The 26,265-nt window shown below is 33.0% G+C and overlaps 2 protein-coding genes and 2 pseudogenes across 3 annotated transcripts; all 4 read left to right on the plus strand.

Annotated features, from left to right (window-relative positions):
* Positions 1-2,671: 2,671 nt before the first annotated feature.
* On the plus strand, positions 2,672-3,586 carry LOC120156989 (annotated as a pseudogene).
* Positions 3,587-7,216: 3,630 nt separating this feature from the next.
* Positions 7,217-9,470, plus strand: LOC120156969 (NAC domain-containing protein 89-like). Its single transcript, XM_039168232.1, has 4 exons — positions 7,217-7,449; positions 7,907-8,160; positions 8,627-8,893; positions 9,000-9,470. The coding sequence occupies exons 1-4, from the start codon at positions 7,254-7,256 to the stop codon at positions 9,468-9,470; spliced, it is 1,188 nt and encodes a 395-aa protein (XP_039024163.1). The 5' UTR covers positions 7,217-7,253.
* An 819-nt stretch (positions 9,471-10,289) lies between these two features.
* Positions 10,290-12,482, plus strand: LOC120156970. Of its 2 annotated transcripts, XM_039168233.1 has the most exons (4): positions 10,304-10,440; positions 10,618-10,747; positions 10,997-11,176; positions 12,081-12,482. In XM_039168233.1, the coding sequence occupies exons 3-4, from the start codon at positions 11,015-11,017 to the stop codon at positions 12,243-12,245; spliced, it is 327 nt and encodes a 108-aa protein (XP_039024164.1). In that variant the 5' UTR covers positions 10,304-10,440; positions 10,618-10,747; positions 10,997-11,014; the 3' UTR covers positions 12,246-12,482. The 2 variants fall into 2 exon arrangements, with proteins under 2 accessions (XP_039024165.1, XP_039024164.1); XM_039168234.1 differs by lacking the exon at positions 10,618-10,747 and having other exon boundaries at positions 10,290-10,440.
* A 7,393-nt stretch (positions 12,483-19,875) lies between these two features.
* Positions 19,876-21,471, plus strand: LOC120156984 (annotated as a pseudogene).
* The last annotated feature ends 4,794 nt before the right edge of the window (positions 21,472-26,265 follow it).

Genomic DNA, 26,265 nt, shown 5'->3' on the forward strand with positions numbered 1-26,265 from the left:
TAGTTGTGTATGAAATTTTATTTTATTTTTTTAAATTATTGTATCATTATTTTTAAAATGTGAATTAAGTAGTATTATTTACTAGATATAAGAATTAATAAAAATTAAATTTTAAATAATATACTAATTTTTTTAAAAATAATTTTAAATTTTTTTTATATAATAGATCATTTTAATTGAAACATGATGGAGTCAATCTGAATTAATAAACCACTTTAAAAATCATGAATCAAATGAGTCATCATATAAAAATCACGATCAAGAGAACTCTTATTTGAAAAATCAAATATTAAATGAACTCTTATCTATAAATTATGAAGGAAAATTTTCAGCATTTAAAGTAATTTCAGTGACTTGTTTAATTATATATATATATATATATTAAAAAAATCATTTAATCTATAATTCAAATAAAAAATTCACGTAATTTTTAAATACTACAAAAGCTACTTATATGTAAACCTTAACTTGAATCCATATACCATCCTAATCTCAATCCAATACCATCTCTAGATCATCAACTTTACTGCTTAATCACTAGAGATGACAAACGGATACAATTTCGTGGATTCTGCACCATACCCGTTCCAATTGGAGTGGGGATAGATATAATTTTAGTGGGTAGTGGGCGAGTGTGGATTTAGAAAGTGGTACCCGTCGCGGGTAGTGGGCGGGTGATGGGTTTGAGACCTTACCCGCCCCGCATCCGCCTGCCCCACATCCACCCGCCCACTAAATACCCATTAAATTTTGGATCATTATGAATTTAGGTATAATTTTAGGGTTTGTCATTTATGTATGCCAAAGAAAAAATATATTATGTGTTTGTCATTTATGTTTCTAGACTTTAATTATGCCTTTTCTTATGATATTTTATGTACTTTAAGATCTATGTCAACACTTAACTCAGATAATCCTTGGTTTATTTTATTATGTTTCTTAATGGACGTGTTTGTTTTATGTTTGCTGCTTAAGTATAACTTAAGGTTGTTGTCAGGCGGGTACATCTCTAATTGGGTGGTGGATGGGGGATGGATTTGGGAATGTACCCACGTGGGCGGGTGTAAATTTGAAAAATTTTACCCATCATAGGTGTTGGGCGGGTGGGAATGTACCCATCATGGGTTGCTTCTCATATTAATTGCTTATGGTCGCAGGGATTCCAATGTCTCGTCGAAGGAAGGAAACTTCAAAATTGCTCGATAGCTGGGGATCACAATGGCTGATAAAAGTGTGACAGAGAGATGGAGACTTTCTTACCTACAGCTAAATTGCAAGTAACAAATCAAAGTATAATGGAGCTAATAACCAAACCACTCTCCAGCCACAAATAGGAGTATATTGAATGCTTAAACTTGTTCAATCCCGCCAACCAACCTAGACTCCATCAGTGTTTGTTGATTAGAATTTAAACACATATATAGTTAAAAAAAAGTACACCTTAAATATTTACTCAACACACACACGCACACACAAAAGTATCAAAATATAACCTTCAAAATATATTGAATATATCTAAATCTGACATAAATATGATATATCAAATACCAAACATATATGTCACGCGCGGATCCCCTACTTATTGGGCTGATTTTAGCAAAATTTTTCTCGTAGCTGGTGAGGGCATAATTTGAGAATGAATAATACAATTAACTCTACTTAAAATGGTGAGGCCATAATTTGCCACTTGGATAATAAATACTATTATCTAGTCCTTGTAATTAACCACATGGTGATGTTTAAATAAATATTAAAAGAAACTAAATAATATATATAAATTAATATTTAACGAATTAATAATATATACAGCAATAGTAAATTAGATATTGATTTATTTTCATAAAATGTTAAAACTAATATTTATATATATTTTTAATAGTATATTATAATTTGACTCGATGATAGATAAAATTACACATGTCAATGTATCGAATAATATAAATATCAAAATGATTAAAAATTTTACATAAAAAATAAATGTAATTATATTAATAAGTTTAATAGTTTGATTATTAAAATATTAATAAAAAACTTATGAAAGTATATACATTTCACTTGGTTTATGCTAATAAAGGTAGATCTCTTCTGTCAAAAAATATTTTATAAAATATTTATACAGTTATTTGTTGATATAAATTATTTGAAGTTGTTTTTATGCCAGATATATATATATTTGAAATTTAAATTCATTAGATTTTATAAAAAAAAATGATTTAGCGACTGAATTCAAATAATTATAGTTTTAATTTTATAGCATATATGACAAAAGCCTGACTAAAATTTTCAAATCTAATAAATACACTAATTCGCAAAAAGGGAAAATGAGAGAAATATCGTAGCGGAATCCATTTACTAAAAAACTTGTTGGATGGATTCGACTTACAATATCATACAAGATCGCAATCAATGAATTTTTTTTTTTCTATCAAAGTGAATCTTCAACATTATTTTACACAATAATTAATAGTTATTTTCAAATGGATGAATTTTATTAATTAAAACCACATATGATATGATGAAATAATTTATATAATAATTTCTCCTTTTATTGGTAGCACTGTCAGCCAACAAAGCAAAGGTAAGGTCCAATTTATTCACGGAATTTCCACGTGTCACAAACTATTGAGCAAGAACTCATCGACGCAATTTTGGGTATTCCATAAATAAAAAAAAATCTGCGCCTCTCATTTCAAGCACACAAGCTTAGCTGCCAAATCTGTCACCGGCCATCAACTATACACCAAAAATGGCAGCCACATTTGCAAGCCCATCAACCGTCGTCAGCTTCGGCGGCACCGCCACCTCGCTGTCATCCCCACCAAAGTGAACTCCCCTCTCTTCAGGTACGTACGTACCCACTATCCCTTGGGGAATAAAACGCACAATGTTTTTCCACTTGCTAAATAATACTATATTTTGTTATAGAATTAGGAATTTTTAGAGTAAATAGTCATTTGGTGGATGTATAAAATTAGGGTTTTTGAAATCCGGGGTGACTGCTAGGAACCCTTTGAGGCTAGCCGGTGCTTCAGGGGGCAAGTTTACTTGGTAAGTTAAGTTTGTATTAAATATATTAGTGGTGAACAGTGTGATTAATATATGTGTTAATTTGTGGGAAGCTTTGAGAGAGACTGGCTACGTAGGGACTTGAACGTAATAGGATTTGGGCTGATCGGGTGGCCAGCTCCGTCGAGCATACCGGCAATCGATGGGAAGAGCTTGACTGGCCTTTTCTTTGAAAGCATTGGAACTGAGCTCGCTCACTTCCCCACACCTCCTGCTCTTACTTCTCAGTTTTGGTAAACAATGCGATTTTTTAATACAAATAAATACATGAATAAATTTATATTATATTCATTGTTAATTTATCAAATATATGAATTTTCAAACTTATTGAATTTTGTTTGTTATTTTTTTTTGGATAAAATGAGCAGTTTGTGGTTGGTATTATGGCACTTGGGATTGTTCATCACTCTTACTTTTGGACAAAATGGGTTCAAAGGAAGGACGGAGGATTACTTTAAATTCTAGTCCTTCATTGTAATTTCTTTTTAAATTATATTTTCTGTTTTTATTTCCCTCTCTTTGTTATGTAAAATATTATCTCAACGGGTAATCTCGACTTATTAGTCTCTTTTCAACCTATTTTTATGGTTGAATTTTGTTTTACTTGCATCCTCCATTGTATTAAAAGATTAGAGCACAATTTAATTTCATTTTCTATGTGATTTTTTCATATTCGTCGTCCCATTAAGATGAGCACGTTGGTTCAATAAGTTAATTTTACTTAAGCAATTTTAAAAATGTATATTAAAAAGCGTCTTACAGATATTCTTTTGAAGATAGAGTAAAATTATACATCTATATAATGTATTAAAATTAACAATGATGAGAAATTATCAATTATTTTATTTAATATATGGGTAAATATATACTAATTTTTTATCCATATATAGTACTCATTATGAATTAATTACCAAGACATCCTTTACCGCTATTCCTAGTATATTTTGCTTGTAAATACTTCTAAGAGTTGGGCATTGGGTCATCAAGTTTCGGACTTTGAAGCGAAATTCTTGTCAGACAAATATAATTTTACGTATGAACTTACAATGTCACGGCGACCACAACAAAATGGGGAGGGAGAGGTAGGCTGGGAGGGCAAAGGTAAAAAGGGCATGCAAAATTAGGCGGTGGGGGATTCACATATACTTAGGTAGACATTTGTTCATCTTAATATTAAAAAAATTATATTTTATTCGTGATTTTCATCCTGAAATTTTATTTGTGTTCATCCCGTTCAAAAATTTTATGTTATCAACCTACGTTTATACATCCTCAAAAGATATTTCTAAATAGGTCATTGAGATTAGAAAACGAGGTTGTTCATCGTCTTCATGATATCTTTGATCCAAAAATACAGATTCAAGCGTGCGATTTTGGTGCCAACAAAAGCAAGCTCGACCAAACCCGTTACTACATGCATGGATTGATGCTTCAACAAAGTCACCTTCTTTAGCAATCCCGAGTGCTGAATTTCACCACCACTGGTTCACCAATGACTGTTTCCAAAACCAAACAAATTGCGAAAGATAGGAGGAGAAAAGCGCCCAGAGTTGCGAAAATGTCTCACACTTTGCCGCCCAGTTTTTTTTTAATGCTTTGGATAACATTTTACGGACAATCTTTTTTTTTGGATAAGTATAATTTTTATTATCCAAGAGCAATGTTTGCTACAAAAAATCACCGATCTCAGGAAACAGAAAGAAAATACAGGCTAAAACAAAATGAACGATCGGTATTTAGTCAATACCCCATGCAATACAAAGATTGGAGTTTACATCATCAAGCCTATTAATATTTTTACCCCTAAGTTTAATACGTACAAGATCTTTGATGGTGCTAAGTATTTCTTCCATGCTTTGAGAGCATCCTTTGAAGATTCTTCGATTGCGTTCCTCCCACAAAACGTAGATGGTGGCGTTCCAAGCAAGTTTGAGAATAGTGACTAGTAGTGATTTACCTTTCCAAGTTTTGCTTACCCAAGTAATCATATTCTCCCAAGATAAGATAGTCTTGTGAATTCCATTAAGGTGAAAAATCTGCTCTCGTAAATGAGAGGCAGTCTTGCAGTCGAAGAACAGGTGGTTTCGGGTTTCCAAAGTCTCATTACAGAAAATGCATCTTCCATTAGAAACAATGCCTATGCGTTGAAGGCGATCTCGAGTAGGCAACCTATCGATCATTGCCTTCCAAGCTATCATATTGTGCTTAGGAATGTTCTGTGGGAACCAAATTAGAGATTGCCAAGGAACTTTATCCCCCTTCGTTCGAATCTCTTAACAAATTAACCTTATCGATGGTGTTCCATTTTGAAGGATTGGATGGGCTTCAGTTCGTAACTTAAGTAATTTGTTGATGCCCCAGCTCATTGTTGAACCTGCTTCCATTTGCCAAAAGTCCTTGCCCTTTAGAACATAAGTATTTACCCATGCTACCCATAAAGACCCCTCATTTGTAAGGATATTCTTTATGAGTTTGATCATACATGCTCAGTTCCACTCTTTTAAATTTTTCAGACCAAGGCGCCCTCGGATTTCTGCTTGCAGATATTGTTCTAGTTTACTCTCGCACCAATTGCCGTTTTCTCAGAACCTTTCTAAAACAATCTTACTGAAAGTTTTGGATTAAGACTTTACGTGGATCTATTTAGATAAAAATAAATTGATGTCTGAGACAGGATTAAGAGCAACCACTATATAAAACTCCAACAAATCTTTTAAAAAGGGAATTGAAAGAATGTTGTCGTATTATTTCCAACATGTTACTTGGCGTTACATATAAATACGTAGTAATTCAGCATCATCCATGTGAGTTTATACCCGTTGAATTGCGTTTATAATCTAGCACACAATTTGTGAAGTAATTCAATTTCTAATTTTAATCGATTAATGCTATCTTAAGAATTTTTTTTAATAATTTTAAATTTAAAATCTGAATATCTTTAATTTTTTATTATCAAATTATGATTTTAGATAAGTTATATTATTTATCTATTTTATTTTTTATTTTTATTTTGATTACTCAACTTTAAAAAAGTATGTTTTAATTGTTTATATTATGAATCTATCATAAAACTATCGCTTGAGCTTAAACTCCTATTGCATCGACAACGTGATACGTTATAAAAAAAGATTGATTTCTTGATTTATGAACTTTATCCAAAACATGAATTTAATATTTTTTACGATTTTTAAAATAATATTTTTTAAAAGAAAAACTTTTAAAAAATATAAAAGATATCAATAAAATTCGAAAAAAATGTTTATATTTGTGTGAGCTAATATTTAAATGATATTTTTATAAAAAATAATATAAATGATTATAACTCAATTCGTTTAACTAAAATTATTACGCATGAATCAAGCGATCTCGATGTTAAGGGATAATTGTTATATTTAGAGGAGATGAGTTCATGCACAACGTCTATATAGATATTTAAACGTTTATTGTCAAATAGTTTAAAGATCTTTAAAATAGATGCTAATTTATAATCAATTTACATTAATAAGAAATAAATAAAGTTACTACTTAATTGTTAAGGTTTGTGTGACAGGGCAAATAGTAAAAAGAATCTACGTCCAACAAGTACAACACTGGATCCTTTCTTCGGTTGCCTAATCTGATAACTAATTGGGCCCAATAAAGTGCTTTATTTGCTAGTATTAAGTTCTCAACATAACATTATTTATACAATTTTATTACGTGAGTAAAATATTTTTTAGTTTATTTACAACTATTTCTATCTTATGTTTAATTCAAATTAGATTCTTTTTATAACGAAATTTTATAATATTTAATTTAAATTGACATATAAATAAATTACATAAAATTAATTATACAAAATAAAAATTATGTTGCATGAATGCATAGAGAGAAATTCAAAAACCACGTGGGACGCCATGTGATGACCGCGGTCCGTACCAACTGTCAATCACTTCACCCCCAAGTTATTGATACAGTCAGACATCTCATTAAACCCTAAACCCCAAAGGCAAAGCATAACTTACCTTTCATTTCCCCTGAACCGAAAGTTAACCAAGAGCAAAAAGGAAACCCCAAAACCAAAAAGGATCCTACTGTACTGAACAGGACTTTCTAGCCTTAGAAAAAAGAAGACGACTTTATTAATGTCTTTAACATAACAACAAAACAAGAAAAACAAAGGGAAATAAGGAGAACTTGGGGTGGTGATGGCAGGTGAAGGAGTTTCAAGAGAAACCCAGATGTCTATAGAAGCTTCTTCCATGTTTCCTGGGTTTAGATTTTCCCCAACTGATGTTGAATTGATTTCTTATTACTTGAAAAAGAAGCTTGAAGGGTTTGAGAAATGTGTAGAGGTCATTCCCGATGTTGAAATTTGTAGATATGAGCCTTGGGACTTACCAGGTTTGCTTCTTCTTTACTTTCCAACCTTTAACTCTCTCTATATGTGCTGTTCTTTGTCTCTTTCAATTGTTTTGTTATTAAAATGGGGTGGAGTTTGTATGTTGATAATGATGGGGATGTTAATTGCAAATAAAATTGATGTAGCAGGAAGAATGGAACCTTAATTTGCAAGTGGAAGTAGAGGTATGTTAATTGCAAAGAAGCCTAGCAGCTGTTAAGTGTAGGATCTATTCTACTTTTTGCCTGGATTACTTGATCTTAGGTAAAATGTCTTCATTGGATTACTTATTTGGATTTCTAAGATGCTAACATCCACAATTCAATTGTCTTGTGTAATTTCGCTATTAGCATCTGGATTGTCCTTTCGATGCCGCTGATCGTTGTTTACGTTCCGGTAGACTTCTATTATTGATTCACAAATGTTTTCTTTCTATGGTTATTGTCACTGATTTCCCAGAAAAATCTGTCATAAAGTCGGATACCGAGTGGTTCTTCTTCTGCGCTCGTGGGAAAAAGTACCCAAATGGTTCACAAAGTAGACGTGCAACTGAACAGGGTTACTGGAAAGCCACAGGGAAAGAGCGTAATGTCAAGTCAGGTTCTAATTTGATCGGTACAAAGAGGACTCTAGTGTTCCACATCGGTCGTGCACCTAAAGGGGAAAGAACGGAATGGATCATGCACGAATACTGCATGGACGGAATGTCCCAGGTGATTTATATCAAAATCTGACTACAAAGTAGCATATATTCAAAAGATTGTACCTGTGTAAACGTGTCGGGATTTGAATACGAGTACTATAGAATATAGAGAAATTTTCTAGTTGTTTCTCAAAGTGGAAACTATGTGCAAGTGGACTAGTTGGGTAATCGACTAACAAGAAAAGGTAATTAATCCGAAGACTATGGTTTCCCTGGCTCGTATTGGGGAGATATATTGCAGGTTCACGTTTGTAGTCGAGCCGTATCAGTAGATGTTGTTCACTGATTTGAGCTCAAGATTTGTCTAAATGATTCCGAAATGTTTTCCTGCTGATTTTTTCTGATGGATAGTTGTAGGCTTATTCGTCCGGTTAGTTCCGGCCTCTGGGGTTATTTCGATTGCTATTCTGCTGTTTTTTATGGGAGGATATTTTGACTGGAATTATTCATGTGCCATTTGCTTTCTGAATTTGTAGGATTCACTAGTTGTTTGCCGCCTTAGGAAGAATAGCGAGTTTCGTCTGAATAACACATCAAACCGAGCTCCTCGGACTCCACCGATTATGCATGACAGCAACTGTGCTACTGATCAGACTGGCACTTCCGAACTGGACAAAGCCTATTTGAAGAAAGGCGCTGGTAGTTTTGATTCTCATTCTATTGAGCAATTCGATTCTGCATCTGAATCCGAGCAAAAACATTCCAACGAGGTTGGACCGACAGAATCTTCCACACCTCAGAAGGTTTGTACATGAGAACCTATCCCGGTATCACATATTATTCGTGTAATTGAACTGAATCTATACTTTTGCTTGCTGAAAAACCCGGCATTCTTGCTTAAAATTCCAGGATTCCGACGCCGAAGAAGATTGCTTTGCTGATATACTGAAAGATGACATAATCAAGCTTGATGAAACACCATTGTCAGCTAGACCGGATGTCTTGCCTACGATTGCGAGCACTTCCAATGCCTATCACAGGAGAAGTCAGCAGCAGAAGCAAGAGGATGAACCCCGTGAACCTCATTTCCAGGGCACAGCAAACCGGAGAATCAAATTGAGGAGGCCTAAAGCAGATGAGTTTCTGGTTGCCAAGGCATCAACGGAGTCGGAACGTGATGTTGGAGAGATCTCAATCGAGAAACTAAGTTCTCCGAAGTCCGGGGACTCACCGAAATGGCTGCTATCTTTGTTTTCGCGGTCGACCGCCAATCTCCGGCTTTTTTATGCAACTTTTGTTTTCCTCACTTTGCTAGCTTTAGTTCTTACATTTTTGGGTGGCTCCAAGCCTGTGAAAAACTCCAGATGCATGCTACTTTGACACATTTATATAATCTATGTTATATGAAATTTTATTTTTTTAAAAATATTTATATTTGGCACATATTTTTAGAGTACAGAGGAACAGCTTTCTAAATAGATAGGAGTAATTTTTTTTCTTGAAATAAGTAAAATCAAATTGACTTTGTCGGGTCAAGTCAGATCCATAAACAGCAGACAGTTACGTCTATACATAGACCGGTATACTAATGTGCAATTGTACATTGAAGTAACGAAATACTGATGATCATCTGATTGTATATTAGAAATGATCGTACAGTTCAGTTGGTAGAATACAAAGTTCTTAACCTTACATCTTCTTATTCCATTACATATAAGAATAAGTGTCAACTAATTTTTTTTATCTGATTGTATGTTACTATTAGTTAATAAAATTATGTAATGATGGGTCCATAGAAATCTGGTTATGTACCCAGCACAAAGCATTTTATATATTTAAAATAAATCATATTTTAAAGTACTAAAATAAATAAAATGATTCGAACCAAATTATAATGATTTATGTAATATTATTTAAAAATATGATCCCAGTCTAATTTTTAAACTGGTTTAATAGTTTGTTTCTTAGACTGATTGATCATTAATTCAATCGACATCATTAATATCATAATATTTAAGAACTATGAATTTAATTATATTTAAATACAATTATGAAATGTTAAAAAATAATGTTTTTCCAATGTTAAATATATTTGATTATATTTAAATATTTAAGAATGTTATAGTGTGTAACACGGAAAAAAAGGGGAAACTTTCTTAATGAAACTTTAATTTTGTGCCATCAACAGAGATTTTTTATTATTCTGTCAGGGAAAAGGAAAATCAAACTAAAAAAGAATCCAAACTAAAGAATCTCTTCTTCACAAGGCACTTTAAACTCCCACGGCAGAAATCGAGTACGTTTTCATCCATCCACCATGGATTTTGGGGTTTCTTATCAACTTTAATTTGTAAGTTCTTTTCTGACTTTTTTTTATCAATTCATCGCCTATTTTCGTTGTCGATAGTAGAATTAGGTTTCTCTTCCCGTTGTTAGGGAAATTCAGGAAAAACGAATTGTCTTTTACTGAGAAGGTTTTTTAGCGCTAATTTAGGCTTCTTATAAATGATAATTTCACTCCCCTTAGGTGATATGGATGATGGAAAAATTAGAAGCGGGATTTCTTCTTTTTCTTCATTTTTCCTTAAATTTCTCGGCACCCAAGCAGAAAGTTAAGGTTTTTGAGCTGAAATTGACCGTTAAGAGTTACTTTTGAGGTATATTTGGGTGTTAGGGTTTAGTTTATATGAAATTACTGCGTTTTCTATATGAATATTCATCTCAATTTCGGTTCTTTTTATTTGTACTTTAATGAACTTAATTAATTGCATATCACATGCATACATCACCGAATTTAAGATCATGGAATAAGATTACCGAGATGTAAGATTGTTTGACATATTAATGGGAATGTTTATGATACGATTTTAATGAATTCCTAATGTGATATTTGAAAAAAATTACAGGTTTTATAAGAGAGTTACATGGCGATTTCAAGACCCATGTTACTTGTTTTCCTATTGCTTATACTCATAATGACCTCCCAGTTTGAGTGGAGACAACAATTTGCCGATCTTGACATGCCCTCTAGCGTTATTCCAAAGCAGCAACAAATTTCGAGGAGGGAAGAAGCTGTGAAAGAAAAGGTAACAAGTTCTTTCATTTTTTCCGATTTGTTAGTGAAATTTTGAACTTGATCTGTTGTTCATATAAAACAATTGAATAATGAAGTTGCATCCGAACGCACTCCTCTTTTTGTTGGTATATTATAAGTATAGTACTATCATTTATTTCTTTATTTGTTTTCTTATCTGCTTGCTGTTGTTGGTTTATTCTAGTCTAGGAAGTTAGTTCACGCAAAATTAGAAGTTTTTACAACCTTATTTAGCAATTGCTTTTCTATAACATATCCGATTGTGTTTTGTTTGAGTTTAATCTTTATATTCAATATTTATTTTGTTTAAAACATGGTGTGGTTATCAGTATACACGATGTTGATTCATCTCTGAAAAACTTGTTTTTGTTTATGTTCTAGATCATTTGTTCTATTATATCCTTAATGATAACTCTCATTCCATGTTAAGGGTCTTTTGCAGCTATTACAATAAATAGGTTATTGGAAATTTTGCTGATAGTTCTTGATTTCCTGCTGATATAGTGATATTTGCATCTTTCCCTCGAGATAACCTTTTATCATTAGCGATTAACCTAATGGTAGTGTACTCTTGTCCTATCTTCAAAACTCCAAACAGTTCTCATAAAGAGCTTTTGCGTTTCAGAGAAAATTATGCCTATTGAGCTTATTCCGTTTCTGTTTACGACAAAGTTATTGCTTCTTGTTGGATAGTCTTAATTTCATTTGGAAACTAATTATGGTGTTGTAGTCCCACATCTTCACATTATCCTACAAGGTGCACTGCTATTTCATTTTTGATATGCCACAGGGAAAGAAGCAAATCATAATGAAGTTGTGTGTTTTTGGTATGACACATCTTCTGCCAGCTATTTAACTTTGAGTAACTTCTAATTGAGAACTTTCACTAATTGCAGATTATCTTATCACAAGAGATAAACATTCAGAGACTTAAGGAACTTGTGCGGAATCTTCAGCAGCAACTATCGCAATGCAAGGGAAATAACAAGACAAATGACACTATAAACCGTTTAACTGAACATGTTTTTGAGCTCGAAAGGCAGCAAATCTTAGAGGACTAGGCTGTGGTGTCTCATAACATATGAGTATGTTGAAGTTGGTAAATGCTTGTTTACCATGTAATTGCAAGTTGAATATCTATTCATCATAAGTTATATGGCTTTTTTTTAAAACCCTTCTTTACGTATCCACCTCTTTCAAAAGGAAGTAGTTAAGCTTTGCACAAGATGGATTGTCCATCATAAAATCCATTGTGATTGCAACGTGGCTGCACTTTGATTCAGCTGGCGTGACACTAACTAATCTTTGTGTTGTATATACCATCAATGTTTAATGAATTTTGAGTTCTCTTCTGTCTATTGTGTGGTCTTATGGTCCTGTATGCATCAGGGTATGAACACAAACTCCATGTATCTGAGTTGCACCCCTGCCATGATTTAGTTGCTTCTGTTTAGGGCTTTAAGCCGAAATTTTGAATTCATGCATGTGATGTGTTTAATATAACAGTCTAGTACTGAACTTATTACTCTCTCAATTCTCTGTTGGCTCTTCACTGGAGTACGAATCGGAAGAGAAATATGATTTTACGGTTATTTAATTAGGTCTAGTAAAACAAGTTACTACTCTAGGTTCTTTCTAGGCTGAAAGTGATGAAGGCAAGAACACTTCTCTCTTAGTGTACCAAACTTGGCTATCTGTGCATTTATGCGGTGATTATCGTTTTTCTTGAAGTCGAACATGCGAGTCGAGTTTGTTTGTTTTAACTAGATAATGATAAACTTATCATTTTAATGATTTGTAGGCAATGAAGTTGATAAAAACAAGTACGATGACCGGATTGATATCGGTGTCAAAATTTTTGATGATAAACTTAGAAAGGGCTTCATTTGTCTTGATGCATGATGGTAATGGTTGTGACTTTGTTGGCTAAAATTTAATACATTCACATGGAATTTTAATATATATATATAAGCTTTTTTGGTGGGTTTAATATTGCTTCTTATTCAAATGGGGAGACTTTGAAACACAGAGACATTGTTAGACTGGATAGCCCGTGGATGGATAGCTATGTATCATGAAGATAGCAACTTATCTCAAACAAATCATCTTTTACATGTCTATTAATTATTTTCTAAGAAAATGTGCAGTCAAAGCACACGAAAAATAAATTATAGAACATTTAATGTTTTGGGTTATTTAAATAAATTGAGAATTAATAACCCATCTATATTAATTATAATTAATTGAAATACTTGAATGTTTGAAGCTGGTCAAATTTTATAGGTGCATATTCTCCCCTAGGGAAGAACGAATTAAAAGCACGTTGATTTTTCGACGTTCGGATTGGGAGAAAGACTTGCCACAGGCCCACAAATAATATACATATACTTAGTGCCACTAAATTTGTCCATTTTAATTTGTAAAATTATTTTGTTAAGAAAAATTAAAAATATATAAGATTTATATTTATTTTTTATTCTTATTTATTATATTTTTTTATACATTTTAAAATAAATCTATCAAATCTATTAATTATTTTTTAGAGATAATTTTAGTATTTCTCTCATTTTATATAATATAACATACGATCAAATTTATCTCCTAAAATTATGTGTTTGACTAGTATGGAACAAAAATTATCGGAAAGGGTGTATAATTTGAAAATAAACAGAAATTAAAGAAAATAAATATAATTAACATGAAAATATGAAGCTGTGGCAGACATTTGAAGATTAAAAGAATAAAGAGAGAGAAAACCTTCAAAGAATAAATGGTAAGCACGTTTCTTAGGGTAATAGCAGGGTTCTTTTACAGTGGTACGTGATATATATTGAGGATCAAGCGGTCAAAAGCTTTGAGTTCAATTAGTTTCATCACATTAAATTGTTATCGAATAAATAAACTTTATTTTTTATTTTTTTTAAATATTATGAATAATATTTTAAAATTTTCAAATATATATATATATATATTATTTAGTGGATTTACACATTTATGGAGCATTTTTATGAATAAAATCAATATTTTTGATGTTTCACGGAACAATTTAATTTTACCTAGTGAAAAAAATCAAATATATATGTATATTACATAGATTTTAAGTCAGAAATTGAATTTTAATAATAATACTTTTTTATTTATTTTAGAAATAGATTATTACATAGATTTTGAAAATATTAATGTTGTTTTCATTATGTATTAATTAATATTTGTGAGTGGTATTCATCATACTTTCCCCCCCGATAATCATTGCGTATATAATGGAATAAACCTTTGTTCCTTAGTCTTAGAAACTTCTTCTTTTCCAATTTGTTGTATGTGGAATTTGTATTTATTTCTTGTTTTATAGCCGACTGTTTCGTCCATTAATTCTCCAATTGATACTCTGTTTTTGTATATTATCATTTCATCAAAGCAGGTGTTAAATACATATGAGTCCAAGTCCAAAGGTGGAACTGAAGCTCAAGTTATCACCTCCAAATCCAGGGCCGCAAGTTATCGTGTCGCCTGACACATCGGAAATGTCGCCGGGAAGCTCGTGCGTGACGTCAGAATCGCTCTCCGATTCGACCATGCGAAACCCAAATACTCCTGAAGGAAAGTCGATGATGGTAATGGGATGTCCTCGCTGCCTCATGTATGTTATGGTATCGGAAGTGGATCCCAAGTGTCCCAAATGCAACACCACCGTCTTGCTTCAATTTTTTAACCGACACAACGCCAGAAAGTTAAGGAACTGAAAAAAATATATCAGCATTTCCCTTTTCTTTTGCTTTGTTTCTCTCCTTATATTAGATATTGAGAGGGATGGGAAATTTCAAAATATCTTTTGTATTTTCTATTTATTATCTAATTTTATATCATTTAAAAAATTATAATATCGTATTCTTTAAATATTTAATACACTTTTTTTAAGTTTCAATCCTAACATAAATTTATACGTTTATTTTGATAGAATTAATTATACTTTTCTATAATCCTACTGAAAGTGAATCTTAGTTTTATTTTAGTCCGTATATGAATTATATGATTTTTTAAGATATATAGGATATAAAAGTAATTAAAATATTAAGTAATATAATACATTACGTGTTTAAATACGGATACGATGTAAAGTATAAAATAAATACAGTAAATACACATATACCGTCAAATATACTTCTCGGCCATCAAACTAAAATTGTCTCATCTTTCCAGAATAAGCTTTGAAGGTTAGCTTTTGATCTCTCTATTGTTCTTTTATTTTTATTTTCGCTTGCTAATTGTTTGAATAAGTTTAGGTAATTTAGTAGCTAAAATTATTTTTTTTCGAGTTTTTTATTAGACTTTATTCTCTCGTATGATTTTCTAATAATTAGTTTATGTATGTATTTTGATAATTACGTGTAATTTTTATATATATATTCAAATAAGAGTTAACATTGAAAATGAAAAAAAAAATAACACAATATGATCAAATTTGTTCAAAAAATGATGTAACGTTCTTAGCAACAACATTTTCATTTTTTAATATACATTTTAATTAATTAATTTTAATGTCGTGCCATATTTCACTAAAAGCATATTAAGATCACATTAGTAGATTTACTCGAGTGATTATTTGAGCATATTTGAAACATTAGACTTTAAATCGACCATTTTGAAAGGTTAAACTATTATCTGGACATATTCAGAAACGTTAATTCTTTATCTAATCATTTTAAACCCTTAAGGGGGCGTTTGGTTCAGGTAATCTTGGATTATCGGGTGGAATGGAATGTCATTCCCTCGTTTGGATTGCAACATTCCCAACCCCTGGTAATCCTTTATTCCCAACCCCTGGTAATCTTTTATTCCCAACAGTGGTATTTTGGGGGCTTATTACCGGGAATGTGATTCTCCCTTCCCTTAGGTATTGTTACATTCCAGACGTTTTGGACTAAAATGCCCTTAAAAAAAATTTCTTCCAAAAATATCCTTCTTCTATCATTGAATAAAAAAAAATCTACGAAAGTTAAATTGCAAATTTAACATATTTGACATTTTCTTCTAGTTTATATGATTATTTGATTGTAATAACCTTAATGATTCCGTTTATTTATTTGACATTTTTATATAAATCTTTATACCAAATAAAAGACATAAATTGATACAAATAATTACTCAAATATAATGTAGGATTAATCACATATGAGAATGCTGGTTATTCTTGCAGCCAAAATATTTTCATAATTTAATTAAGAAAGCAGAGCAAAGTCGGTGGGAGCAGGAGAGAGGAAGCTTGTGAAAGAGAGAAGTAAAGAGGATCACCTTCATGTAGACAAGGATATGTTTGTGACCAGTGCCTACAAGAAATAACTTGCTGAGCAGGCAAAATGAATGGAAAAGGACCGCTTATGATGTAAGTTGAGCCTTTTCTTCAACTTCATCTAATGTTACTTGTCACTTCTTTGTTCAGAGTTTGGTTTGAGTAATTTTACACGCACACATATATAGTAGTTCTAGATATGTTGGTTAATGTATATTGCATTAATAAGTTGTTTTCGGTGTTTTTACTTGTAATGGGAATATTTTTTTGAACTAGTTTTCCCGTGCTCCAACTATGTGATATGTGAATACCCCATTGCATCTGCTCTCTGCTCATCCATGCTTGCATATGTACAAGCAATATGATATGATTTTTTTGGCTTATTGGTTTAATTTCAAAGATCCAAAAGAAACAGGATTATTCTCATGCAAAAATACCTTGAGGATCCTTACGTTTGAGTTATACGCTACAAGCAATATGATTATTGTTACTAACCCAAAATTAAAGGGAAACATCAAATTTGGTCTGTTTCGATATAACTGAAGTTCCAATACTGTTTTTTTGGTCTTATTTTCATTTTAGTTTCCGGTGATCTATAAGGAGTTAAACCAGATAATCAATTTTTTACACCAATCGATAAGATAAATAATTGCTGAAATGATAAAATGGTTTCAACCTCATTTTCCTCTTATAAGCATCCCAGGCAAAGTGAGTGAGCATTTTGATATTTGCTGGAATTCATGGTTCAGTTTCTTTATTCATTTCTTTATGATCAACAAAGGTGAATGCAGGTTTGTTACAGGTCTACATTTTTTTAATACATATAGCAATGTGATACTTCCCCTACCGTGTTTATTGTCCCTCTTTCATTTCCCCCCTTTCCTGTCTAATTTCTTAAGTAAATTGAGTAAGGGGAATAATTTGCTCTATTCTCCCTTCTTTCTATCATGTCCTGCATTCCATCCATTGTATTTCTGACAGAATTCCTATTCATGTCTTTTCACTATTCATCTATGAGACTGACTTAAAATAAGATAAACTCTCATGCCAGCTTTTACATCAGTCCATCCTCACATTTCTTTTTTCCCTTTCAGTGCAATAGTGCATATTAAAATCTGAAACCTTTTATAGTACTTTCTGTGCTTTAGATGTTGTTCTGTTTGCCTTGGTGCATGTGTAAATTTTATTCATATATTGCAAATGTAACTGGTTTATCTTGATTCTACTCCAATTGAACTGTTCCAATCTTCACTTTTTACCTCTTATAAGCCAATACTAGTTCAGGTTTTGATTTGAAAGTGAATTATCTATGAATATATCTATTGGAGGAGGTTTAGGTTCACTGTCATTTATAACCTTGAAGCCTCATATTCATTCATATTGCTTCCTTTACTAGGACCATTGAATTGGTTTAGACACTTCTTTGAGTTAAAAACATATCTCAAAGTTGAACCCATCAAGTGGCCTTAGTGGTTAAAGGGAGTGTTGTTCTCCCTAGAGGTCTTGGGTTCGAGCAGTTGCGTCTGTAGGGTGCGTATGCGTTGTCAATGATTAAAAAAATTCTAAACATATACTACCTTGTAATCACTCCAAACTATTAAAAAATACATTATATCTCAAAGTTGAATCATAATGGTTTAAATGCACCTTCACCGACTTGAGAGAAGGTGTTCAGTTCATGTACCAAATGTATATTTAAGCCAACCATAATCTAGGATAAAAAATCCATGAGAAGATGGTCCTTTTTCCATTATGATTTTCTTTTTTATTCTGTCATATTTTATAATGACAGTGAACTGAAAGTTGAAAACACTTATTTTATGATTAAAGAATGAATGGCTATACTTTCTTAGACATATTCTTCCCTTTCTTAATATAGAACAAGCATAAATGTAAGCAACATTAGCTTGAAGGGTATGTCTTTCTTAAGTTTCACAAGGAAAAATGTTGTCATGTGCATCTACTGGTTGAAAGTTACATTTTTAAGGGATGATAAGGGTCCACAGCTTTCAGAGTCGACTCAATGTGCAAGAAATCAAAGCCGTGACTACATTATTTACATTTGACCTATGTCTGTGTATAAATAGATAAAAGTGTTTGTTCTTTTGGCATCATTGATTGTTGTGAGATTCATTCTAATTGTGTCTAATACTGGTTGCTTACTTGCTTTAGTATAACTCTTTGATTTCTGATGCTTTAACTTACTTGATTGGTGGTCATTTTGTTGTTTTAAAGGTTTCCAAGAAATCGCTTTGATTTTAACTTAATACCTTGGTAAAAAAATGTTGCATTTGGGGCGAATGAAGTCAGGCCAAGGAAGCCTGAGAAGAAAGATGAGAAAGAGATAAATGTATCCAACAACCTTCAATCATTTCCCAACTCAAACGCTCTTGAGACAACTGACCATAGTCAGGAAAAAACAAGTTGTCTAGAAAACCATGAATCCCGATTCTTGGTCAAATATCACCAACGATACACTTCTAGATACTGCAGTGCAAGAGAGCGTCTCAGAGAAACAAATATCAGTTGATCAACCCAAGTATGACCATCATAAAAGAGATAAAAGAGGTGAAGATGCAGTTGCTGCAGCGAGAGAACGTTTTCTGGCGCACAAGAAGACTAAACAACAATGACTGGGTAAGTTCTCTCTCCCTAAAGGTGGATTTACAATTACATTGGGGGGACTAAAATCAGAAGACTTCTTTCTTTTGTTGTTGTATATTACATATTTGAAAACAAATTCAAGAAAACTGCGAGTTCTGAAACTCAAAATTTGACTTGATGGGCATTATCGGGTTGGTGCGATCTTAAATTTTTAGTTAAAAATGATTTTGTTTTAATTTTCGAGTAGTTTAAGCTTTTAGATTGCCTTGTTGGGTGAATGTGGATAACAAATATAATTAGTTTGCATAGTGTTTATATATTTTACCATTGTAATAAAGTATTTTATATTTTAATATTTGGTATTAATATAAAATTGAAAAGAACATGTATTTTAGGCATAATCCGTATAATCAGCTCGTCTCATGTTTAATCAAGTGACAAATATCACTTTCCCCAGTCTGGATTTTGTTCTATAACCACGTGCTTTTGTTGCATATAAAATATAGTAGTATTATACAGAGACAGGGAGTGATTAAAGCCAGCGTCACATTCCTCTCTCTCGGAAGTCACAAGATTATTCTGAACTTTCAATATCCCTTCACTTGCCGCAGCACATGCACCCATGATATTCAATTCACTGTTCTTCCACAGTTTTCTCTCATCAAACTCACGCACACAGTTGAGCCAAATTTAACACCCAAACCTAACGCCAGCCATCAAAACTTTGTTCACTTGTATATAATATATATATATTGTGTATTTATTAAAGAGATCTCATCTCTCCCTCCAATAAAAGAATCTCTTTTTTTGGTTCCCCAAGAAGAAAGGTGCAATCCATGCCTTCTCATCCTCGCGTTCTCCGTTTCTTATCTCTCTTGCTCTGTATTTCCCTTATCTTCGCCTCTGCTCTGAATTTACCACTCAAAGTGGCACAGTTTGATGCCAATGACCCATCTGGAGATCCGTACCAGATCCTCAGCCACCTTGTCTCATCCTCTTTAGCAAGAGCTCATCGCCTTAAAAACCCCAAATCCACCGCCTCCGGCAATAGCTGCACAACCCCACTCTTTTCCCACAGCTATGGAGCCTACTCCATTTCTCTCAGCTTCGGCACTCCACCTCAAATCCTCCCTTTCGTCATGGACACCGGCAGTGACTTCGTTTGGTTCCCCTGTACCCATCGCTATGTGTGCAAAAAGTGTTCCTTTTCGTCGTCTTCCTTCAGAAACACTACCATCCCATCTTTTATCCCTAAATTATCTTCATCTTCCGGGCTTGTCGGCTGCCGGAACCCAAAATGTTCATGGGTCCACCACACCAACAAGACCCAATGCGATGAATGCCAAAACAACCCCAAAAATGCACTCAAGTTTGTCCCCCTTACTTCATCATCTACGGCTCAGGAACCACGGCGGGGATTGCATTATCGGAAACCCTAAATATTGGTGACAGAAGTGTCTCCAATTTCCTAGTCGGATGCTCCGTTTTCTCTTCCCGACAACCCGCCGGCATTGCCGGGTTCGGCCGGGGCCTGCCTTCTTTACCTTCTCAACTTAAGCTAAATAAATTCTCTTACTGTCTCATCTCTCGCCGTTTCGATGACTCTCCTAGTAGCAGCACTTTGATACTTGATAGTACCTCCGATTTTGATCGGAAAACGAATGGTTTAATCTACACGCCGTTTCTCAAAAACCCCGTTGTCAAAGGCAAAGAAGCTTTCCGAGTTTATTACTACGTTGGTTTAAGGAAGAAAACAGTAGGTGGCCGCCGCGTTAAGGTTCCTTACAAGCTTCTTTCGCCTGGAAAAGGTGGTGATGGCGGCACCATCGTGGATTCCGGCTCGACTTTCACTTTCATGGCTCGTGAGATATTCGTGCCCGTAGCCACAGAATTCGTGAAACAGGTTAAGAATTACAGTCGAGCTCGTGATGTTGAGGTCTTCACGGGGTTGAGACCTTGTTTTAATGTTAGCTCCGGGGAGAAACAAGTGGAATTTCCTGAACTGAGGTTCCATTTTAAAGGCGGCGCCGAGATGGCGCTGCCACTGGAGAATTATTTCGCAGTGGTTGGAGATGGGGTGGCGTGTTTGACAGTGGTGACAGACGGCGGTGTCGGTGGAGGAAAGGCCGAAGTGGGGCATAGTGGACCAGCTGTAGTGTTGGGGAGTTTTCAGATGCAGAATTATTACGTGGAATATGATCTGAGGAATGAGAGAATAGGGTTGAAGCCACAGTTATGTATATAGTAAATGTTCCATATTCATCGTTAAACGTGTTCTTTTTTCTCCTTCAATTTTTGGCCTTCTTGGAATTCAGCCGGTGAAAGAAGAAATGTTTGTTTCTTGGGAAAATTGGGGAAGAAAATTAGGGGTGGGTAAAATTTTTATAGTTTTGACTTCTTTATTTATCTTAATACCGCTGAGAGTGTAGGATACATGATAGCTAATTAGTGTATGTTGTTCTCTTTTTTAAATAAAGGCTCTTTGATGTTGAAATCATTAAATGATAGAAAGGTTGGTCATAATCCGGGTTGGGTTGGATTCATTATTTTTAATATTCCTGATTCCCATTTATTTAATATATTAATTATTAAATGATAGAAAGGTTGCTCATAATTTGGTAGGGATACAACGGGATTGTCTCAGGAAAGGCGGGTTAATATACGGTTAATATACAATAGTATCGGATACATTAAAATGTATTTAATAAATTCGGTTTAGCGATACCTATTATGTTGATAACTAATAATGTTTTAGGTAGAAAATATGAAAAACTATTAAAAAATTTGGTAACCGGTAAATTTTGGTTATCGGTAAGTATCTATCTTTTTTATAAAAGTGTCCATACTTTTAACATATCAAGTAAATTTTACCGGTTTTGTCATAATGAATATGGTTTTGTCATATTTTTACCTGTTATATTGTAAAGTATCTATCTTTTTTATAAAAGTGTCCATACTTATTTCACTGTGAAAATATATTTATTATTATCTTTGGTTAATATTGTTAAATTTAAATTCTAAATAATATTTTATAAAATATCAAAACAATCAAATAATTTTGTGTGTAAATGAAATTATTAAATTAATATTGTAAGTGGAAAACATGAAACACTATTAAAAAAAATTGAAACATAAATTACATAACTTTTAAAAATATATATATATATATATATATATATATATATATATTATTTTTATAAAACTGTCCGTACTTATTTCACTGTGGAAAACATATTTATTATTATATTTGGTTAATATTGTTAAATTTAAATTCTAAATAATATTTTATAAAATATCAAAAAATAAAATAATTTTTTGTGTAAATGAAATTATTAAATTAATATTGTAGGTGGAAAACATGAAACACTATTAAAAAAAATTGAAACATAAATTACATAACTTTAAAAAAAGTATATATCATTTTTATAAAAGTGTCCATACGTATAAAAGTAGGTCTAAGTCATGAAGAAATATTAAAAAATTGTGCTACCGGTTCGTGTCGATCCAAATAAAAAATGTGTCGATCCAAAACGATATAACAGGTAAAACTATGACAAAACTGGTATAGAAATGATAAAACCGGTAAAGCGCTACCGGATACATTAAAGTGTCGGTACTTTAATATAAGGATCGACACTTCGTGAATTTAAAAGAGAAGTAGTTTTAAATCCTATAAAGTGTCGATACTTTTAAAAAATGTATCGATCCAAAACGATATACCAGGTAAAAATATGATAAAACCGGTTACAAAATGATAAAACCGGTAAAACGTTACCGGATATATTGAAAGTGTCGATACTTTATATAAGGATCGACACTTTGTGAATTTAAAAGAGAATCAGTTTTAGCGCTTATAATGTGTCGATACTTTCAAAAAATATATCGATCCACAACGATATAACATGTAAAAATATGATAAAACCGGTATCAAAATGATAAAACCGGTAAAATGATACCGGATATATTGAAAGTGTCGATACTTTCGTAAGTACGTGTAATAAATTATCGACACTTTCAAAGAAATAGGTAATTATCCTTTCGAAAGTATCGACACCTGACATAAAAGTATCGACACTTTTGTATTTGTATTGATTAAATATAAATAACATATCCGATCAAAATATAAGTTAAATCTCCTCTGAAAATAGATAGAACGGACGAGTTTTTGAAATCGAAGCGTAATTGTTGCTGCATTTCAGAAGGCGTTTCTAAAGCGAAGTTTGTTTGTTTGTTGCTGCAGTCGAATCGAAAAGTATGTTGTCTAAACCCTAATTTTTTATTATTACAGTAATCGTAATAGGGTTTTTATGTGTTGTTTGGGGTTTTGGAGTAAAGAAGCATTTGGGAACGATTGCAGGTAGAAAGTGATATTCAAGGAAAAATATAAATGTCGATACTTTTATTAAATATTATAGGTAGAAAATGATATTATAGGTTGTATAAATGTGCCGACACATTTTGGTGTGGCCATTCAAATTCTTTTGAAGAAAACCGTTTTACCACAAGAGTAGTTATCTATATTTGTATATTGAATAAAGTGTATGTAACAAAATAATTTGATTTGCGTAAACTGATATATGAAGGAAAAATGGAGTCAATGGGTTGGAAAATTGTTGGTGGAGCAGATGACTTTGAAATTGAGGCCGAGACTCGAAAGCAACCCAAGGGTGGATATATGTACTTCTAGTAAGTATCAATGTCTTTTTGTTATTATTGTTGAAATGGTAATTGGATTAAAGTATCGATAAATTTTAAATTGATTACAAATTTTAAATGTTGACAGTTGGCCGAATGCAAAAGGATGAAGGAAGATGGCACACAGAGCGATTCGGTATGTAAAATGAAATTGACATTGAGTAGTATTTAGTGTTAATGTATTGATTAAGAAACGTTTATGTTTTATATTAGGTGACAAAAGATGTGAGGTCCAAATGGAATTCAATGAGTGATGCTGAAAAGGAACCTTACATCACACAGTTAAGGAATGATAGTAAAGAATACAAAGAATGGAGGAAAGCACATGAAAATAAGGTATTCATTAAACTTGTAAATACGTTGATACAAAATATATAAGAACTATAACATTATATATTGTTAAAAAATGTAGGAAGTGTCGACAAGATGCAGCATTAAAAGTGTGAATTTATTAATTAAACACCTTAAGGAGAATGGTCAGTTGAATGTGCTGGGAGAAATAGGTTTTGGATCGTTGGTAGGAGTAAGGGATCGACCTATTCGGAGGGAATTGTGTCGATCCTTGATGGCGCAATTTGATGTCAGGCAATGTATTGCTAAATATGGTGATTTTTCATTTCCTCTCGGGATCCCATGTGCTGCAGCCGTATTTGGGGTAGAAAATGAAGGCAAAAGTGTTGTAGAAGTCTGTAAGAGTAAGGACTGGAAAGCACTTGCCTCCAAATATGGTTTGAAGCATAAGGTGACATATGCTGAAATTGAAGAGGAAATAAAAAGTGGATCTTACGTTGGGGATGAGCTGAAGGCCAGAGTTCTATTATACCTTGTCGGTATCTTTCTTTGTCCAACGGGTAATACGTCAACGAACAAAGAACATATGAAGCTCATTTGTGATGAATGCTTGAAGGGTGAATTCAATTGGGCTGAATATATCCATTCGAGATTGATTGAATCAATAATCACCTTTAAAAAGGGCAGCCAGATATACCTCAAAGGGTGCATAGCAATCTTAGAGGTAAATGAGTTGAAGAACTTTTTTGTGTTTTTATATAAAAATATAAATTTTATTATAAATGCATGTTGCACTGTTCGATTTTTGGTCGGGCTGTGAGGCAGTGCCGGCTTATGAAAGAACCGGAGTGGCACGCATCCGTGCATGGGGGAAGGAAGAGGTGGTTAGAGTGATGGTAAAGTTGAAGTTGGATAGAGCGAAGAAGCAAGAAAGGGTAATAAATGTAATTAAATAATATTAAGAATATAATCAATGTCTTAATATTGTAATTTAACTTTGAAGGTTATTGGCAAGGATGTAGAGGAGGCAGAGGAGAAGAAAGGAGGGATGGTTGTATTGGGGGATGACGGTGAGTGGGACGATGGTGAGGGAAAACGTAGTAACTTCGACATTTTGATGTCTGAATTAGCTGATATCAAAAAAATCCAATTTGAAATCATGCAAAGACAATCAAGAGTCGAAGAGAAACTTGAGAGAGTCGAAGATACACTTGAGAGGCATAAGGGGGTAGTGGAAGGAAAAATAGATGGAGTGGTGAAAGAAGTAGAGGTGTTGAGGGGTGAAGTGGTGAAAGAAGTTGGGGTGTTAAGGGATGATATTAAGATGGTGACGGGTGAAAAATTTGAGGGAGTGGTGAAGGAGGTTGTGGAATTGAGGAGTGAACTTACGGGGGTGAAGGAGGTGGTTGATAAATACTTGGATGAAGGAGATCAATTGAAGGGTGAAATAAAATAGATGAAGAGCTATGTAGAAAAAAAATACGATGAACTGAAAAAATATGAAGAAGAAAAGAAGGAGGAGGAAGAAGAAGAGATGGAAGAAATGAGGAGGAAGGAAGTCAATGTCATTTATACACCGGAGAGTGTTATAGCAGCAGATTTGGATTCGGAATGTCCTGCACCCCAGAAGAAGAAGCAGAAGGTAAGTTGAATAAAAGAAAACTTTATTTGATTTTTATTATGTTGTTGTGACAAAAATTTGTATGCAAAATTGTAGGTTGAAAAAGCGGATATTCCAAGCGGAATTGATGACATCGAAGCTGCAATTTGTGATTATTTATGGAATAGCGAGTTAGAATCGGAGTAAGTGAAATATATTGTTTTGTGAGTGATATTTAAATATTTCATGACAACATATTAATCCTAATGATTCATACAGATATTCTGTAATCTCAATGGGAAATCAATTCGCTACTGTATACGTCGTTACAACGTTGAAGCCTACGAAATGGGTTGACGGTGTGGTAAGTAGAAAGTAGAAAATGTTAAAACTTATTGAATATGTTCTGATTGTGTAATTAATTTTGTTAGGTTATCGATTTGCTCGCCTGGACAATATGCTACTATTCTCAAAAGTCACTCCGGAGGATTGGCTACCTTCCATACCTCTTAGCAGTGAGTTAAATTAATAAATCTTGAAAAGTAGTGTTATAGACGGTAAATTAATAATGTTTGTTGCGTAATTACAGTAACAGGCGTTTGAT

This window comes from Hibiscus syriacus, unplaced genomic scaffold (assembly GCF_006381635.1).
Source record: "Hibiscus syriacus cultivar Baekdansim isolate YM2019G1 unplaced genomic scaffold, ASM638163v2 tig00111238_pilon, whole genome shotgun sequence".
Classification (NCBI taxonomy): domain Eukaryota; kingdom Viridiplantae; phylum Streptophyta; class Magnoliopsida; order Malvales; family Malvaceae; genus Hibiscus; species Hibiscus syriacus.